This window comes from Seriola aureovittata, chromosome 9 (genome assembly GCF_021018895.1).
Source record: "Seriola aureovittata isolate HTS-2021-v1 ecotype China chromosome 9, ASM2101889v1, whole genome shotgun sequence".
NCBI lineage: Eukaryota > Metazoa > Chordata > Actinopteri > Carangiformes > Carangidae > Seriola > Seriola aureovittata.
This window is the reverse complement of record NC_079372.1, coordinates 13,812,457-13,833,317: the sequence shown is the minus strand read 5'-3', so window position 1 is coordinate 13,833,317 and position 20,861 is coordinate 13,812,457. Positions and strand designations below refer to the sequence as shown.

Sequence of the window (20,861 nt, the reverse complement as noted above, 5' to 3'; positions counted from 1 at the left end):
CACTGAAGCGTTTTATGAGACTCACATGCTCAAAAAGTAAAGATGCAGTCTTTCAGGTATCAGCCTCTCATGAGTATAATGAGAAATACTCTGTGCCAAATCAATATGTAGTATCAGAGGGGGTTTCCTGAATAATGTCAGCTTCCAAACACTGATCTCAGCTTACAATGGCCAGTGTGCAATGTACTCTAGTATGACACTATGACTTCAGTGCAATGCATGACCTTTGGCTTCTATCTGCAGCTCATGTTGCTGTGTATTTCCACTTCAAGCGAAGCTGAATGCACTCCAGAGTTGGAGGCGCTACAGGCTCTGATGTTATTTTAGTGGTGTGTCAGTCTCTCCAAAAATTTTCTGCTCTGCACTGCAGTGTCATTACTGTGCAGGAAAACTGTCGTGCATTCGCAGAACGGATGAAAAGAAAGACAAATAAACAGAGACACATAGCAGTAGCAGTACAGGTTATAAGACCATGTTTTAATGGCAATACACTGCAAAAACTTTCATCACTTCAAACATGTCATTCAGTGCTTCAGTCTGTCTGGGAGGTCGCCAAAGTTTTGATTTATCAAACCAAATATGCAACAGTGAGTGAGGGGGCTGGTGTTTTCTAATAATAAATATCACTTTCACATGTCACACTGGACAGATTTTCCATTTGTTTTGTCCTTCAAGCAGCATACATTTCAATCTGATCCTTTTCTAAAGGTCATCAAATTGTCATTTTTTAAGCATTAAGGCAAAATACTCTATGTTTTGCTTTTGTAAACAAAAATACCCATTTATATTATAAGTCTGTTCAGTGTCCCACTATGGTAATGTGTTTTTTTTTCTCTCCTTCATTAAAGACATAAAAACAAATGGAATTCACAAAAGTTAAATTCATGGCAGTGTGGTTAAACAACAACCTTAGCTACACACTGACAACAACAATCAAAAAAACAACTGCATTATAGTACTGAATAAATCAGAATATAACACCACATACACACATCTACACATGACAAGAAATGAAAATATCATCAATATTTTTATAATGACTTTGTCAAAGATATGGACTTGGCATGGAAATACTCACAAATCGTACCCAATAGATCTTTGCTTTGATGAATAATCTAAAAACTCACACAGAGATAAACAACATCAGCATGTGTTTTCACTTGATGGCTTCTTTTGGAATCATGACAAGGCACTTAATTCGTGAATGAACTTTTGTGGCATAATCACATACGGTGCAAGACCATAAGTAGTCCCATGAAGAAGAGGGCACTGGGTTCCTGCATCACTATCGAGAGGGATACGACTCCACTCAGGAAGATGATGGATGGCATCAGATTCCTGTTTACGTCACGCTCAGACCGGGCCTCAGGAGCCTCTGACAGTGTGTTTGATAGATTCTCTAATAATGCGTCAGGGGAAATCTGGGGAGCATCTTCTGTCTCTTCCCAGGCCGAGACAGACTGAAGAGCTAAGTTTTGGCTCGCTTCAGTGACACCTGAACTCACTGAGGTGCTCTCTGTGACTTCAGGTGATGCTGGACTTTCACCTTCTGCCCCCTGACTCTCTGCTACATGAGACAGGAGCACAGGTGTACTGCTCTCATATTGTGCTGGAGACCTGCTGGAAACTTCTGATGCTCCTGCAATAAGTTCACTCAATCCCGACATAACCTCTTGCTCAAAGGCCTGAGTCACACTGGGAGCAGAGACACAGGCAGCTGCCAGTTCAAGACAAGGACGACTAGCTGGGCTTTCAGTCGATCTGTCCTCTCCTGTTGGCCACAGATTTGTCTCTGTGGCTGGAAGATGCATGCAAGAGCCCTCTGAAGGAGGGATTTCCTCTCCGCCAGCCTGGGAGCTGTCTGATCTCGGCTTTGACTCTCGTTGTAGAGACGGCAGCAGCGCAGAGGGACTACTGTCTATGGGCTGCTCTGACGTTTGGTTGCCTAATTCACAGTGGAGTCTGGGTAAAGGCTGTGACTTATTTGGCTGGACTGATTCGCTGGCACAGAGTACAAAGGATGAATTAGTTTGAAGTGTGGTTTCGGAAGACAAACAAGGGAATGGTTCACCTGGGGATACAGTGTGAGCGGACAGTGTGCCATCAGCAGATGGAAGCTCGTGGTTGGGCGGGACAGAGGGACCAGATGGGGGAACTGCAATCTGTTAAAGTAAAACAGGGAGACAACAGTGACAGCGAGGAGACTGTAAAGACAAAGGGAAAAGATTTGTATTCTACATTAACATTTCACACAGAGAGAAGAAAAGCATTTCACCGCATACTAATGCTTTTCTGTGAAATGGATCCCATGCTGACGTTGTAATTGTGAGGAAATGCAAACAAAACATTAGCGTTATGATGGGACCGACAGACAACTTATTTTCAGAATTGTTGGCAAGAACTTAACTTCTAATGCCTTTACTTCCCCTGTCATGAATACAAAACAAGATACTTTCCTTTTACTGGAGTCCACACAAAAAGAGATTATCAAAGGGAGGGGAAAAAAGAGATTTCATTGTTACTTTATCCTCAAGTTTATCCATTGAACATATTTTCACCGATTGGTTTTCTTTTGAACAACAGGTACTGGAACTAATGCCATCCAATAATTCTTTTTTTTTTTCACAGAAAAAAGCTCATAATATTGAAAAGAGCTTTGAAGCTGCTGTGACAAACCTTCAAGGTCAAATGTAGATAAAAGCATAATAATATAAAACCAAATAACAAACCAGATGACAAAAACAGCACCCAGAAGAACAAGCGCAAGAGCAAGACACATAAAAACATGAATAACAGAAAGGCTAAGATAGGGCACTCAAGTGTTAATGTAGAAGATAGCTAGAGACAGATGAATACGTTAAAACTTTTATCATCATATCATTTTCTATGTTAACATCATGTTTTCAAATGAAAATCACTTAATTAACTGGTATCATTTTTGAAGGCAAAACATGACACGTTTTTTTTATAGTGTTTTTTATCTATAATAATAAAAATTTAGCTACATCTAGAGTTTTGTATTCTGCAGTTTTTTTTATTGAAATCCTATGCTTTATAAATTTACAACAAATACTTTCCAAGACATTTGTTTTCAATTTGACTCGTGATAGCACTTTGTGTCAGTCTCAGAGAAAAGATCTATAAAGAAACGTTTTGAAAGCAGCAAAGAATGAGTAAGAAGCTAAAGGGAAACCAAGCTTCTGCAAACAACTGAATACTCAGCACGTGAACCATTGAAATGGTGGACTCTCGCAGTTATACTGACAAAATTTAACTTGAAAATGACAACACAAAACTTGGAGAGTGAATTTGTCAGAATGTTTAACCCGTAGATCCTGAAAATATACTGACAGACGTTTGGAGCAGGGAGGGAGCTGATGTTCACACAGTTGTTGACTGGTTCACCTTTTTAGTTTAATGCTCAACTGAAGGAAAAGATCATGCATGTGAATACTGGGTGTAAAACAAACATACAGATGAGCTGAATGAGTACATGCCTAACATATATATTTGTATTGTCAGTGAAACATGAGTACCAGATCATGTCATGTTATTCTGTTAGAGGGTCGATGTCCTATTATTATTATTATTATTATTATTATTATTTTAAAAAAATGTTTGACTCACTCTGGGCTGTCTGAGGTAGTTTACTCATTGTTATGCAGATAAACAGTAACTTTCTCCTGCTTCTGAAATACAAATTTCTTCCAGTCTGATATGTTTTATGTATGGCACAATTCCAAAATCAACTTTTGCAGCCGAAATGCTAATGCAAGCCCCCTGGTGATCCTAGTTTTAAGCAGCTCAACATTTCTCTCTTCCACCATTTTACTGTAAAGAAAAAACTGAAAGAAGAACAGGATAGAAAAATGCCTAAACACTATTTAGCAGTACTGTGAAAATGAGTGTTTAGTGTGGTATCAATCTTCTCATTCTCATTCATCCCAAAATGTTGAACTATTCCTTTAACGTGGCAGCAGGGTCACAGTGGTTAAACTGTGCTCCTCTTCTAACTGTGACTGCAACACTATGTGTGATCTCTTTGGTACCATTTCAGTACGTAAAAAAAAAATCTATAAATACATTGACAAGAGCACAATGATAATCGGGTTCGGTACTATAATCACAGATAGCATAAACACACAGGACATTATGATTACACATGGTGTAGATGGATATTAGTGTTCAAAGTCACTTAAGACTGAAAAAGACATCAATTCAAATTTAGAATGGGAAAATCTAAGGTGCAAAAACATGGACAGCATGCATTATGATGTGAATACGATATGAGGCAGGAGATACGGAGAATAGCAGACAGTACTCGTGCTACAGCGGTGAGAAGCGAGACATTACCTAAGTTGTTGCTGAAGCTTCAATGAGCTGTGAACAATATAAACAACCAAGCCAAATGATGGTGAGCTTTCAATTTTAAATAGGAATGTTTGTTATGTTTTATTAGACACTTAACTCGCATAAAGGGATAAAGCACTTAGTTGCTTACCTGTTAAATGGGAATGTGTCAACAACAGCATGCAGATCAAGGGAATCTTAATGTAATCTAAGAAGTACTTTTCTAAATGTGTGTCCTACAGTAGCACATTCCAGTCATAATGGACTACTTTAACTTCTGTGGGTTCATAGAAAGTTCATGAAAAAGAAGAAGAATCCCAAAAAGAAACCTCCGGTTGGTTAACAATTTATTCCATTAAAAGCAGCTCCAATCTTTCTTTTTTTTTTACCCTTACCTCTATGTCAATCTCTGGCTGTACGATGGTGGGGCAGATGGCTATGGGTCTGACAAGTCCTGATGTGGAGGTTCCTGCCTCTTCTGATGATGTAAAACAGATAAATATACCGTGAGAGCCTGATTAGTCTGAATAGGGAAATAGCAATGACCTTGTCCAACAAAACAAAAAAGTATCTACATTTTATAACAACAGTAGATAAATAATTAAAGGGTCACACCATCAATTTCCCATATGTAATTCAGTTTACTCGTCACAAGGAGGACTACTGCTCAGCCTGTGAAAAGGTTGTAGTGTTTTCTGTGGCTCTGCAGGGAGGTTTGATAAGTCAAAGAGAAAAACCTTGATTACGTCCTAATGGTTATCTTAGTTTGGACTTGAGACTTGGGTAAGCCTGTGTCTCAAACTGGGCATTTACACGAATCCAAAAATAAGGAAAAATGCTATTGAGATGCATTATGGGAAATGTAGGATCCAGTGTTTTCGGAGCCTGACTCACTAGATACTAAAAGTCAGGACATCTCTGCCTCTGCTGCACCAATGTTAACCATTTTAAATCTATCTCTTGTGAGTCTTATGAGACATTTTGGAAAATTAATACTGAATCGCTGGAGTATAAATTCTACATCCTATGCAGCACCACCATATAGAATTATGAATTATATTCATCTTCAAATATGTATGTCTTCTTTTTCTCAGATATTGAACCGATGTGTCAGTGGTGATTTGGTACGACAGCATCCATACTGTACCTTCTTCCTCTTCCTGCTCATCGTCTGAATCTAAATCATTGTGCATACTGAAAGAAAAGAGAGACATCTGGGTTATAAGATAATATAAAAACAACACAAAACCACTCAATGGTACACTCTCTGAAACACAACCTAATGTCTTTACGAGTTTATACCTTTGAATACAAGGCAATTGAAACCTCAGAGATCTTAGGTTTAATATATAACCATTTTAATAACGGTGCAGTCCCTGAGGCCTAACAATGCACAGTGAAAATACTCAGTTTATAGAGTGGTGTGTATACAGTGTTTATCTGAATGAATTATGGAGAGATGCACTAAGTGAGACCTATTAAAGAGAAATGCATTGATAAAGTGAGCTGAGGCTGAACAACAAGGCTATGGATTTAAAGCCACGTCTTAGTTTACTCTGACAATTTTGTAATTTAAGCTCATTTTGTGCAATAGATACAACATCTGACTCAGCTGACAAACGTGGTGCTCGTGTCTGAAAATAAATGATGCCATTTTGGGTCCAACGATGGACTGTTTAAATAGTAGTTCATGTATAAAGAAGGCAAATATTAAGAGGCAGAAGAAGGTGGTCATACGCCATCATTAACACCTGGATAATTAGCCTCATTTGCTGATGCCGTTCAGCTATTAATGGGCTGAATTAGTCATTTTAATGAAACATGGTTAAATATCTTTTTGTACTGTGTGTTTTTGTACGGTTCTGTTTGTGCCTTAAAGCCAAAAGCCTCAGCGATGACACATCTCATTAGAGGGTTTGTTAAAATAGGTGGCGAGGCGGGAAATTACTGAGTGAGATATTCTTGACTGATGATACGGGTCAGTGTAAAGTGTAGCCATAATATAAGCCAGTAGTAGTCTGTGGTGACAGGAATTACTGGATTAATTCAGCTAAATATCTTTATTTGGATATGTCTAATTACATAGAGTCCATGTCCGCCCATGATAGGTGTTTTCATATGTGGTTACATCAGATGCTAAATATTCATAAACTGATGGGAGAGTTGATCAAGTATAGCCCTGATACATTTTTAAATCGTCTGCAAAATAATGGAGCAGAGATGTTTTCTGTCAGGTGACAGAAGGGAGAGGCAACATCGTCAAGAGTCCTCCAAAGGTGCCAAATGAAATAAAGGTCAAGGAGTGTGACGAGCATGTGACAGGAGCTACGTAAATAGAGTAGGCATAACCTGATGAGCTGTTTACGCGCCCTGTCCTTAATGCACTTCCAGTTTTGTTTTGTTTTTATCAGAGGGGCAGATTTAAAATCTGACAGAGCTCTCACAAATATCTTTGCATTATACATGTCTGGTGATGTGAAGCGATTACTTGCTAAGCTCTGCACACCCTGTTAACTTTTTTTAACAAGTTCTCAAGCTCTATCATGACAAGCGCAGTATCCTTTGGAAGAATCGACTCCTGATTTCCAACAGAAGGAGAAAACAAAGCTTTTCATTCCGCATATGAGGGTTATATTTGAGATGTCAGGTTGACATAGACATCTAGTCCAACCTGATGTTGTAGAAAAAGCAGGGTTTGGTGCGGTCGTGTGAGCAGGGGTGTGAGTTACAGTATGAAAAAAATAAAAAGACAGGGTTGAGATACAGTTAACATAATACATTCTGTTAGCCATACTCAAGCCTGATCTGGAGATTTTGTCCACATCACATTGCAAAACTCTAGACTGACTCAACAGCAAGTTGATGCAAAAAAGATTACGACTGTGGCAGAACGCCGCAACCTCATTGCCTGGTGATCAAGACAGATGACATTCAAAACAGAGGCATTGTTCCTGCTCTGGTCTCGGTATCCACTATCAGCTACAGCGCATTAATGTGTGATATCTATATATGCCTGAGGTGGATACAGTTAAATATAAACTAAACCAGCAATAGAATTACTTCAAAGCAGAAACAGGAGCTGCTGTAAGTAAATCATATTAACATACACTGAGTAATACATTGTAGTGTCTAGACTTGTTTCATCCCATAGTAACCTTTCCTCCCACTGGCTGCTTTGTTAATGTGTTAAAATCCAATTATCAGTTAACTTCAAAGCACCTAATGAATCTGCGATGGTTGCTATGGTGGGAGTGCCCGGCACAGTCTCTGCTTCCCAAATTCCTCCTTTTCAGTCAGTGACTCATCCATCCCTAACAACCCATCTGGCCCTTCCTACTTCCAAACAGCTACACCAATGAAGACCTACATGACAGCCACATCAGTTTATACCCTGGGTGCTCCTTTTATGGGTACTTATAAGCTTGGGGTGGGGTGGCTTTGCTGTTCTCTTCTGTCTCTGTGCAATGGGAGATCTGTCATGTACTTTCATGTGTATGTAACAATATATCAGGGAATTACTTGAGTGTAAGGGAGAAAAGAGGGGAGAGAAATTATTTGTTTGCCAACCTCTAACTACAACCACAAGGGAAGGAGGTCAGTCTGCATCATTGCTCTTCCACGATGACTGTGATCGAAAAGGTCAGAGGTAAATTTTAGTGCAGGGAAACGTCAAGGCTGAAAACGACACCTGCCCTTTGCCTATTTTGATCGTCCTCAACACACCACTGGATGATTGGCATTCTGAAGGGGGTGTGTACTTTCTCCAAAACTCTTCCTCTCTCTGGCTGGAGATGGTGAAGACGCCAGATTGTGAAGAGTAAAACCAGCCATCAACAAACTTTATGTACCCATAAGTAGGTAGATTAGACACTTCCCTCTTGCGCTCATTGTGCAACAGCCTGTGTAACTGTGTTTGATAACATCCTGCTTCCCTTAGACTTGAGTTCTTGTTTTGCTAAAGGCAGTCTCCAGGCAGAACTTCTGAATAAAGCTGAATGCTCATTTCAGCCACAATAACCTCACAGGGAATTAGTAAACAACTGAAGCTCTGCAGCTGTTGCACAACACCTACTGCTGTCTTTGTTTACATCTGTCTCTTTTTGATTTGAATGCTAATGATGTGGACCCTATGCTGAAATTAGTCTAGATCTTAGTTTTCTGAATCTAAAAAGTTTCACTATTAAGAGATTATTGTGCCTTTGAGCATCCTAATTTGATAAAGATTGACAGTTTACAAGGCCTTTTAACAGATTGAGGTTTAACCGCCTAAGATTAATATTTAGCTTCAATTTGTGCAGGTCAGAGGTCAAAGGAATCTCAGACAGTGACCAAAACATTGCACAAATGGCCTGTTAAATTTCTATCCCTCAGTCGGTGTCTGTCTAATGAAAGCACATGTGACAGGTGATTTTTACCTGTAATCTTTCGGAGGTCTCAGGATACTTTTCATTTCTTGCATGTGGACGTTTGTTTGAGGTGAATCATCTTCATAGGTCAGGAGCAGAGTCACCACATAATTCATAGAGGAGTTATTAGCCCAGAAATCACCATCAGATGTTTCATAGCGAACAACAAACTCAATGCGAGAGCCATGTGTGATGTAAGGTGGTGCAAAAGACAGCTTGAAGGAAAACTGATCAGTGTCCCCATCATTAGATCCCAGGACATAATCTGCTGGTTGATCAAAGTAAGTATCCCAGTTGTCCAAGGTCGATCTGATATAAACTGATTTGTCGAAGGAGATGTTCAGGACTCGTATCAAACCACTGAAGGTAAGAGGCTCATCCTCTACTGGAGATATCTGCTCTACCTCCAGTTTATTAGTGCGCACAGCCTGCAGCAGGGCACTGCCGGCAGGTGCGTTAAACTCTGGCAGCAATCGATAGGTCGGCTCTCGCTCTGGCTTGCGGTACTTTGCCTCCTCTTCCTCCCACCTCGCACTATCCTCTTCGTCGTCTGACTCAAAGGCAACAAACTCCTTCACATCCACCAGATCCCCACCTGTTGTATCGGCGAAAGACACTTTCTTTCCGTCAGACAGCGCCAAGTGGATCCGCATATACTCGGCAGTCTCGTCGTAGATGGACTGGCCTCGCTTTCTGGGCACCGGGGAGCATCTTGGGATGAGGCGGACATCCTCGGTGTCATCATCTTCATCCTCATCATCATTATGATCCTCGCCGTGCGTGGGGGACCTACTCTTTGCCTCCTCGTCTGACTTGTCAGTTTTAATCGTCTTAAAAAGCCCCTCTTGACTTGGTATGGTTAAAAAAGACATCTTTGAAGAAGTGTACACTCAAGGAAGCTGTGTGCTGAGGAGAGTACATATGGCGTCTCCAAAAAACAACAAACCACTCAAACCACTACCAAACAGCACACTCGTGATTTGCGCAGTAGTGGCCAGCGTAGATCCAGTGCTGTCCCTGCAATACGCACAGAGCCTCTTCAGTCAGCGTGTGGCGTTAAATGTCACCCATGGAAAAAACTTGTCTACTGCCAGCCCTTGTGATAGTGTATACCCTGGTTTACATGACTTTATGCATCGCACTTTGGCTGCTGTAGTGGAAGGAGCCGTCTCTAATTTTAGCACTGACCTACCGGGATCTACATGCCCCAAATTTGTATTTTAAATTGGTATAATCCTGCGACCCCCCCTTGTTCCGTTTGGTTCAGGCTGGCTGAACGCCTGCGTGTGCAAATGGGTTATTAAAGTCATATCATATTGGCCACTTGCCAGTTTTAGGAAGGCGACATGGGCAGCCGCATCTTGTCGGGGGCGGCAGGGCACTCGCAAAAAAAAGGGAAAAAAAAGAAAAAAGAAAAAGAAATTTACATTTGCGCATCACGTCAATGACGTCATGTCACCATGTAGATCAGAGCGGGCGCCCTTTCTTGTTTGTGCAGCTCCTGCTGAGAAAGTCTCCTCTCTCACTCCAAGAGGTGGTGGTCGACGAGGAGTGGGCGGGGGAAAATATCAAATAGCGCACTTCTATCTCTGTACAGGACCAATGCAATTGGTAAAATAGTCACCCCGGGAAAAACTACCAAATAAACCACAATTCATTCATGATACTATGAAATCGTTAAGAATACTAAACTAGTATGCACATCACCAACTGTGTGTGTGTCTTGTTTATATTGCTGTATAGCCTACATATATATATATTGTTTTTATGTGTGGGTCATTTACTTCCGTCAATAAACTAACGCGTAAAGTTGGGAAAGATTTGGATAGCCTCATAGTCTCCCGTTGCCTCACTCCATGTGAGAGTCTATTGAGAACAGAGCATGGATGTAAATAAACAAAATATTACTGTAAATATTTTTGACTAATTTCAATCAAGAGAACGTGAACAAAGTTCAAGAATAAATAATTCTTTGCAAAAATGTGCATGGAATCGTGCGCGCGCACATCTTCGTGCGTAGCCTACGCCACGTTTCATTGAGAATTCTACGCAAGGCTTTGGGACATGAGGCCCCAGGTGCCCTCCTCTACCAGCTGATCCACACCTGCTGCATGTGAGTCATGTCTAGAGGCTGGGAAACGATCATCGCTGATGTGGTCTACAGAGGAAAGACGCCGACTTTCAACCTAGCGGCGTGGGATCGAACCCGAGCATGGACTTGAGGTACGTGACACAGGTGTGTGAGTGTGTGTGTGAAAAAAACAGCAAAACAAAACATCAAAAAACAACAAAAACTGAACTCGACCGATAAAAATGTCAAACGCCGCGTTCACGAAACTCGTCCGTTCACTTCGATTTCTCCGTCCGAATTTCCGAAAATTTCCGAATTTCTACGATTTCCAACGAGGACCAACGTGGAGGAAACAGAACACGTGGTATATCCAAGTGGGCCCTGGGTGCTAGCTAAGCTAGCTAGCTAAGGGGGGTTTTGGCTGCCTTTTTTTCAGTTCACAACATCTGGGTTTCTGATATGGAGGACGAAAAATGTCTTTTAATTATTATAATTAATATCTTTATTATTATTATCCTCACCTGTCCTCACCCAATGACGGATTAAGATTAGATAAGGGCGACATGAGCAGCATTTTGTTAGGGGACTGCACAGGGCGTTTGCAAAAAAACAAAAAAACATTTGCGCGATAGTTTTCTATCTCATTTGCACATCAATTACAGCATGTCACCATGTAGGAGTGGGTGCCATTTACAGTTTGTCATCTCACTCTCAGAGGTGGTGGTAGATGGGGACGGGGCTGGGTGAGTTTGCACTTCTATTACTGTACAGAACTAATGCAATTAATAAAATCAGTCACAGCAAGAAAAGCCGCCAAATAAACCACAATTCATTCATAATACTGTGAAATCTTTTAGGATAATTACCTAGTCTGCACACCACCCTGTTACTTAATCTATCTATCTATCTATCTATCTATCTATCTATCTATCTATCTATCTATCTATCTCTATGTTAATCTATTTGTGGGGTGATGGATTTGTGCAGTTTAGTAATTTCATTGTCTATGTTATATGTGTGCACATAAGAAAGACAGACTCTTTCTATTCTTTTTACTTTATTTTGGTATTTATGATTGTATATAATTGGTATTTCTCGTTTATTTGGTTTTGTTAATGTGGTACAAGAATATTTTCAGTAACATTTTAGCAGATCAACAGGAATATTATCTGAATATTTAAGAACTATTTTCAGAAATATCTGTAGGATTAACAGTTTGTTTTCAGGACTAATATCACAGGAATATTGTTATAAAAATTTACAGAAATATTTTCAGACACTGAAGTGATTTTACACCCATCTGATTTATTATATTTGATTTATTAGAAATTATGTTTTGTTAAACAAATTATCAGAGCTTTTAAAAACTAAAAAGTTATGATAATTTGTTTGATAAAAAGTTACAGTTTGTGCAGAATAATGTGTCTTGTCTTGTTGTAGCTGGGGTGGGGGGCTGAAGGCGATATTTGCCCGGGGCACCATACAACCTAGAACCGCCACTGCCTATAGATGTTATCAGCAAACCTCTGCAGAGGGGTGGAAATGATTATTTCAGGATGGAGCCTGTTTCATCACCATAAGGCTATCATGAATAATAGACAGGCCGCTGATTTAATTGTTATTGAATGTACAGAGGGGCCAAAAAGTCTGAAACCACTGATCTGTTTAACTGTTCAGTGTAGATAAGGACAGGTGACTGTGGAGGAAAGTCCATGACAGTCAGGACTCCTTGGTCTTCTTTGGTAAGTTTGGTAAGTAACAAGTAGTTTGAGGTTAGTTTGACGTCATTATCCTGCTGCAGCATGAATCCTTCGCCACAAAGATGCTTAGTTTCTGATGCCATTTTTTCCACTATCACAATGCCACTTACTAAGCAATGATCTGCTGGCAACTTGAGGCACTGCACAGCCTTAATTATAGCAGGTTAACACTGGCTGCAAGTTACCTAAACGAGTCTCTGATGAATAGATGAAATCCACCCGAGTGTCATCTGAAGGCATGCTTCAAGGAAATATGACCTCAAAGGAGTTCATTTGGTCAGTGCCCCACATTTGCTTATATTTGATTGCTGACCTAGAAATAGTGCAGAATCTTTCTTTTTTCTACGTTATTTTACATGACATAAATTTTTGAATTTTTAAATGTTTCTGAATCCTTAAACTTTCTGATTATTCCCAGGTTTACATGAAAATATAGATTTTCAATGCCTTCTGGAGCCCACTGTATATTTATGTTTTGCAACATGCAAGCCTAAATTATGCACAGGCAACACAACTAACACTGGACAAACATGATTAACCAGTCTATTTGTGAATTCATCTCATCACTAACAACGATATATGAAAGCCTGACATGAGCTCTAATTGATAGAAAAAATTATTTTTATAGGGCCTCAGTCTTTCTCATACATAAGGCATAAAGTAGGGTTTCACAATTGCATTTAATGGCACTACCAAAAGCACTTACTTCACTTACTTATTACTACTGTATGTTAGAAGCTATGCCGTTTCAAGTATTAAAAAAAGATGACTGAGAGGGAAAAAAACAACCTGTACAAGCTTGACTGAGAGGCTATTTATAGTTGTGTGCGTCCTTTTCTGGGAATAAAGCATTCCTATTATGTTATCTAAACCATCACAATTGCAGCTGTTAACGCCTACCTCCTCCATTGAATTTATGCACGAAGCCAAGTCCTTGTTTACATTTGGCTTGACGTCTTCAGCCATGTGTGTAATTAATTACAATTTTCCTACATTTTAATATCGCCTGATCAACGAGTAACCCCTAATATAGAGAGCTAAAAATAGTGTTGAAGTCGCGTAACTTGCAGTCTGTTTTGCTGTTGTCGAGTAAACGTATAAAATTTGTTTTACATTTCTCGAGGTTGTAATTTTCTGCTGCACTTGCTGCTGCGCAGTTAAACCGCTGCTACAGACAGATCACCATGTAAACACACCCTTATAAATGATTGGTGGAGAGGTTTTAGCGCGGCGTACCGTAGCCAATCAGAGGATTGTTTTCCTTTCACGTCGGTGCACGGATAGTAAGCTAACGGATAATGCAAACACAAACTAAAATAAACAACGCGGATTGTCCCTAAAGACGGTATAGCACGGGGAGGTTTTACTATTTGTGCCGACTCTTTCTTGTTGGAGTATTATTCGTGGAAATGTGATGCAGCCATCGCTGCGAGGACACACGCATTGGGTAACGTGAGCTAACTGACGTTAGCAATAGCCTGCTAATTGTTAACGTTCCGCAAGGCCGCGGAGACATAGGAGTGCTGCTTCCTCCTCCAGCTTCACTGAGAATGTAGGTAACATTACGGCCCAAGGAACAAAATTACAACTAACTAACTAGCTAGTTCTGTTGAGTATTCGATTGCATTTACGTTTGTTTAAGCTGAGCTTGCGGGCTACCTAGCTTGTTAGCTATTTGGCTAGCTAGCTAGCATGAGTGAACTGACGGACTGCAAACAGTCCGCTGACTCTGCATCGAGGAAACGGTGTCCATCACCCAGCCAGGATGAAGGCAGCACGATTCCCAGCAAGTCCTCAAAAGTAAGTGACGCATTTAATGAAGCCGGGGTTACTTCGGAAAGTCGCAAAAACAGTGAAGCTAAGAGTAAAGAAGCAGCTGAGAGCGAGGGCCAGTCAAAAGATAGCGTGGAAGAACCAGCTGCCGTGCAAACGTTTAAGGGTTCAGTTAGCACGGGTGGTACTAGTACATTTCCTGTCAACAACTCCAGTGCTGACGGTCGCGATGCCAGCAACAACGAAAAACCACAGTCCTCAGGTGCACATGGATCTGCTGACGCAAAGGAAGTTGGAGAGAAGACAGCAGGATCAGAGCAGCGTCCCATTGCTCCTCTGGACCAGTCCGACTCAGCAGCCATAGCAGCTGCTGAAGCTCTCGCCAGTCTCACAGGGGGAGACGGTGAAGACAGTCAAGAGACTCCTTGCTCATCTGAAAAAGCTAAACAGGTTAAACAGGGGAGCAAATTCAAACAACGTGGGGGCCAGCATTCCTCCAAAACAGGCTCTAAAACGCAGGCAGCTGCAGCAGATAGCTCCACATCTGTGCACAGTACTGATAGAGAAGATGCAGATGATGTGCCCGAAGCAGATGAAGGTGATGAATCCATGTCTGGATCTTCGTCCACGCCAAGCTCCTCTTTCCCATCAGACAATGAGGACAACGATGATGGGGAGTGTGCCATTGTGTCAGTTAAGATGGCCCCTGAGATGAGACAATCAGTGGCTCTCCTGGCACAGGTACAGATGAGACTGGAAGCCCTTGAGAAGAAAAGCGCCCGGCTTCATCAACGGCTGGAGCTGAAGATTAGTCGCCAGCGGCGCCCACATCTGGATCAGCGTAGCTCCATTACAAAAACCATCCCTGGCTTCTGGGTGACAGCTGTATCCTTAAAATGAAAAATGTCCTTCTTTCTCCATTCCTGCTTTGTGTTTGAGTGTTTAAAATGAACATATAATGGGTCTTTTCTTAACTTGAATGTACCAGCTGTTGAACCATCCTCATCTTTCAGCTCACATTGACGAGACTGATGAAGATGCTCTTAGTTACATGACTGATCTTGAGGTAGGAAGTGTTGGTATTTGTTCTTACAAAGTCTGGCTGTTGTATATGCCTAGTAACATAACTCAGACTTTTCCTTGTGCCTTTACCAGATTGAGTCTTTCAAGAATAACAAACTGGGCTACAGGATTCGCTTCCACTTCAGACGGAACCCATATTTCCAGAACAACATTATCATGAAGGAGCTGCACCTTGGGATGGGAGGTAAAAATGAGCATGTGGTGATAAAGTCATTTATATGTACATAGTTCTCATTCTCAATGAATGCATAGTGTTATCATAGTCAGACTTTGCATCTTGGCACTATTAATTCATTGTGTACAGGGGATAATCTGAATTCTGTACCAAAACCAAAATATTGTAATTTGCTACACACAGTTTGTTTTTTATTTGGTATTAGAAAGCGGCAAACCCATCTAAAACAATAAATACCAACCAGAGGACATTAGGTCATATTTTGGAGTAAGAAAGTTAAATGGCAACACATTTCGGGGAACAACTATTAAAAAGTGCTGAGCGTGAAGAGCAGCTTGCCAGAAAACTGAGGAAGTTGCATTGCACTTGTTAACTTTACACCCACAATTGTCTAACAATGTAGCTGTACAGTAAAATCAGCAAATAGAGGGTGTTGTGAGAATATTTTAGTTGCTATTACACAAACTATGGTCTCAAAGTGATTTATATGCTACTTATGTAAAGTAGCATATAAACTCATGTAAATGTTTATGTGATCATACACCTAACTTGATTAGCAGTGAGTATAAGAGGACAGTGTTTTATTACAGACACATAATATCAATCCCCTGTTTGCAATGACAAACAAGTGGTAATTACAATTTGAACTGTGCAGCAAAACCTAATATTTTGTCTCTCAAACTGATTGAGCAAGCTCTGACAGTACTTTTCATCTAAGGATGAGTTTTCGTTGTAATTTGAGGCTTCCTAAGAGCAACACGTCCAGTAATTTCTAGGTCACCTTCTAATCCTCGGTGCTCATGTTTTCAGGATCCCCCATGTCATTCTCCAACCCCATCCTATGGCATCGTGGACAAAATCTGACGGCCCACAGCGAACCCAGGAAGTCGACACGTGGGGTCTACCAGACCTTTTTCAGCTGGTTCAGTGACCATAGCAACCCAGGACAAGATGATGTAGCACAGGTACAGATGACTGCATCCTCATATCAACATGGGCTCATGACAGTAGCGCACAGAGATCAGCAGGTTAACACTGCCACATTTAGAGGTTTGATTCGTAAACAGTGTACTACTCTGGTGACATGTATTTTGTCAGTTTTATTATGATATGTAACATTTATGCCACTAGACAACAATTAATTGCACCCTTTATATGCCAGATGTGTGCTTGATGTTTTACTATTGCTACGTACCCAACATTAGCATTAACAGCTGTTTACTCACTAGTTTAAAAGAAACATTGAGAGTTCAGCATCAACTTTCATTCCTTTACTCGCCAAGAGCTGTCTTCTATTTCTATCACTTCTTTTCCTCTACTGAAGTTAGCATGCTAACTAGCTAGTTTCAGCCTGTTCGGACCGTCGCGTCACTTTTCCGATATCGAGTCACTATAGCGTCCAGTCTGCCCTGAAGAAGTACCGCTGCTCAGAGGACCTATTCTTACCTCTTGTATTGTAAATGCAACGATGGCTGAGGCTCTTGGCAAGACTGGTAAGTAAACAGCTGTTAATGCTAACGCTGGCCATGTAGCAATAGCTACACTTACAAACAACTCTTTTAAAGTCTGAATGGTTTAACAAAATGTAATTATTTCTTCATTTATTCAACTTTCGTGCCAGTTTATGATTAACAAACGATTCAGGAATATGCACAGATTCAGATTTTGTTATCACAAATAATAGAAAAAATTTTTAAGGAATACAATTATGACACTTTTACCATATGTGCTACATGATACTCATACCTTTGTCTCGGTTTAGCAGGACTATGTATCGTGTATTACAGCACTTAAAGAGAGCACATGCTCCAAACATATTTATTTATTTATTTATTTATTTATTTATTTATTTGGATCCCCTTTAGCCACTATCAAGGTAGCAACTACTCTTCCTGGGGTCCACTCTGATTTCAATATACAGTGTTTTGCATTATGATGTAATTTTTACTTGAGTTTGCAGAAAGACAAAAAAATGTGAATGTATTGAAATAATCTCTGTTCTGATGTTTAGATACTTAAAGACGACCTGTACAGAGACCCACTGAGATATTACCTCACTCCACTCTGGGAACCGAGGGAGAACGGCAGGTACAACAAACACATTGTCATAGCTGTGTACATAAGGTGTAGTAACCGGGACAAACCACTAATTAAGCTATAAATTCTAGAAATATTCTCAGCCCCAGGGCGTTGAAATTATAGTTCATTTGAAAACTTTAACAGTTTCCTGACATTTTTTCCCTGCTGGTGAAACCAGGTGGGATGCATACCGAAACAATGAGTGTGTTTACTGAACGTATGTATTTACATTTTTTTCTCCAGTAGTGGCAGCGGGACTAGAGCAGCTGACAACGGTAACGGTGATGAGTGTGTGGTAATATCCGACTCAGATGATGAGCCTGGTGAGGAGACTGGTGAGGCTGAGCAAGGCCACAGTAGGGAGGAGGAGGAAGATGATGAAGAGGAAGAAGAAGAAGAGGAGGAGGAGGACAGGGGGCCAAGCGCAGGTCAGTGGTATAGTAGAACTTAAAAAGACAGCTAAAACCTCAAATTATACAGATACACATTTCTTGCATTGCATTTGATTTTACACAGAAATTATTTTAGCTTTTAACATACTTTGAAAGTTAGATGTCAGCAGCTGTTGTAAAATGATTCTGTGTGTGAAATCCACAGTATTTGCTGTTGTTGCTCATGTTGTGAATGAGAGGCTCAGGGCTGGTTCGCATCAAGCTGATTCGGTTGTGCTGTAGCTGAAATATAAATGTTTGAGTAAAGCAGGCTAAACTGATTAGACTGAAAATATCTCCTCCTCAGATGAGAGCCCAGGGGAGGAGGATGATGGTGGAGAAATTGTGATCGACGGTAAGACACGACTCTCAACAGAGTTGTTGCAAATTCACCACGATCACAAACAACCAAACAAAGGGATAACAGTTCATGGTTTTAATATTTTCTACTTTTTGATTTCTGATTATCTTGTGTGTGTGTGTGTGGGTGTGTGTGTGTGTGTTTGTCTTTGAGGAGTAATTGCAACCTTACCTTGAAATTATAGTTGTCTTACTTTTGTCCTGTAGGCTCTGATGACAGTGACCAGGAGGAGGAGGAGGAGGAGGAGGAGGAAGAGGCCTAAGAAGAAGTGAGGAGGAGAAGGTGGTATATGTGGAAGAAGGCGAGTCATCAAGGGACCAGAGACCAGGAAGATGAAGAGGATGCTGAGGTTGGCTAAGAGTACCAGAGCAAACATTGAATCCTTCTTCCTGATGTTAGTCATTTTTATGCACAGAATATCAGTTTTTGGTTTTTTTATACCTAAAATACATAGAAGCATTTTAAATCAGGGTTCACTGTAATAATAAAGCCAAGGCAGCACGTCTCCCCTCTATTTTTTACATTCGGTACTGTGTATTCTGATGTACTCACCTTTTTTGCAAAAATCTTTTTTTTTTTTTTCTACAACAGCTTCACACAAGTAGTGTTCTTCTATTTAACGAAGAACATAGAATGACAGCCTACACATACACACACACACACACACACACGCGTAGGTTAGATTTTGATTGCCGCTACTTGCTGGCATTAAATCTTGCATTTGCAAATCCTTCAAACGAATAACACTGAAACCTTCCGAGGCATTATTAGTGGTCATTTCAAGACAAAGTTTTGGCTGTTTTTAGAACTGACATGTGGTGAGGCCAACGTGTCACAAGCTGAAATTGATATAATGACAGTACATTTCAGATGCACTGAGTACTGAACCAAAATTTGTTCTCAGGGATGATCATGGTGGTAGTTTTATTGAAAGAACTTTACTGATTCTCAGACATTTACACTCTCTGGTTATTGTTGGCTGTGTATAAGGAAACGTGTACTCTACTGTAGTAAATAGGAACAGATATTGTTTTAATATAATACCTGTGTTTTCCCCTCCTCTATGTTCAGTCTTGTTACACACCATCCTCCAGCCCTCTTAACAATCTGTAAACCATCTCTGATGTTTAAAATCATTGCGTAGTTTGATCAATGTTTCTGTGGTTTCCTACATTTTTGTAACACACTCCTACAATAAGTGGCTGAGTTTTGTATTTTTCTTTTCTTTTCTTCTTAAATTGTAACTTAATTTGAATTTGCTTTCTAAATCATTTAAGGTTTGTTTTTGTGTTATGTGTATTAGGATTTGTTATCCTCTTTTTAAAAAGATGATATTTATTACGTTGTTTTTCTACACGTCCACATCATGGCATGCCTGTGAGCATGAAATATAAGTCAGGATGATTACATTACTTACAAGGCTGTCTAGAGGAAATAATTTGCGGTGCACAGTTGTCGAGTAAATGTCTTTTAATTCACAGAAACATTATGGGGTGCACTGTAACAGAACTAGTATTTGTATTTGCTTACTTTTCTTAGCAATGAACCTGTAAATAATATTTCAGCATTGTCTTTTGGATAAGACAGTACACATGTTTAATCCATGGATAAATTTATCAAATAATCTGGAGTTTTTTCATAAAACATGATCAGAAAGTTATATTTTGTGTGCTGTGTTTTATAGAACACTGTAGTTTAAAGAGACCTAATTGTTTGTTGCTTTGGTTAATTTTGTTTGCTTGAAGATAAATGTCCACCTTTTGACGTAGACCTAATAAAAAATAGGCAGTTGTTTCACTTTTGCTGTCTGTTGGTGCATTTACATACACTGTAGCTTACATATACTGTAAACTACATTTGTATATTCTCTCTAAAGTGAATTGGAATTTGCCACAAGATGGCAGTGTAGCTCAACTTACTCTCACACCTCTTGGTAGACTGAAGGTGTTAATTTTGGTTATGTGTGAAAACAGAATGTCCTGATGTACATTAAGTACTTGAGTACCAGTATTTAAACATTCACATCTGCAGAAATTAGAAGGAAAAAAAAAAGCTCAATCTTGCCTTTACTCAGCTGTTTCAAATCTTCAGCTTTAATAACAAAGCACATGTGTGACATATTTACATAAAAGTCACCTCTCACATGTTTGGCTGCAGCGTGCTCTTGAAGGAAAGAATCAAACAAAACCCGCAGAGATACAGCTGTTCTTTAATGTATTCCATCTCTGATATGACAGCAGTGTGTGATATCACTGACATTTTGAACGTACCACTGCAAATAGCCCCGGGCAAGACATTTTTGGACAGGCCCAGACAAAGGAACAGCAGTGGTGTTGCAATGGTACACTTAAACCCTTGATTCCACTTTTAAT

The 20,861-nt window shown here is 40.1% G+C and overlaps 2 protein-coding genes across 3 annotated transcripts; one reads left to right on the top strand and one right to left on the bottom strand.

Annotated features, from left to right (window-relative positions):
- Positions 1–456: 456 nt before the first annotated feature.
- Positions 457–10,417, bottom strand: si:ch211-167b20.8 (protein phosphatase 1 regulatory subunit 3A). 2 transcript variants are annotated; one of them, XM_056384466.1, is made up of 5 exons: positions 8,766–10,417; positions 5,498–5,544; positions 4,746–4,828; positions 4,354–4,380; positions 2,025–2,162 (listed from the first exon to the last, which is right to left on the bottom strand). In XM_056384466.1, the coding sequence occupies exons 1-4, from the start codon at positions 9,626–9,628 to the stop codon at positions 4,354–4,356; spliced, it is 1,020 nt and encodes a 339-aa protein (XP_056240441.1). In that variant the 5' UTR covers positions 9,629–10,417; the 3' UTR covers positions 2,025–2,162. The 2 variants fall into 2 exon arrangements, with proteins under 2 accessions (XP_056240440.1, XP_056240441.1); XM_056384465.1 differs by lacking the exon at positions 4,354–4,380 and having other exon boundaries at positions 457–2,162; positions 8,766–10,402.
- A 3,360-nt stretch (positions 10,418–13,777) lies between these two features.
- Positions 13,778–20,286, top strand: tspy (testis specific protein Y-linked). The gene is made up of 8 exons (XM_056384467.1): positions 13,778–15,245; positions 15,349–15,426; positions 15,516–15,627; positions 16,429–16,583; positions 17,630–17,706; positions 17,941–18,125; positions 18,436–18,483; positions 18,696–20,286. Exons 1-8 carry the CDS (start codon positions 14,280–14,282, stop codon positions 18,749–18,751), a joined length of 1,677 nt encoding a protein of 558 aa, XP_056240442.1. The 5' UTR covers positions 13,778–14,279; the 3' UTR covers positions 18,752–20,286.
- The last annotated feature ends 575 nt before the right edge of the window (positions 20,287–20,861 follow it).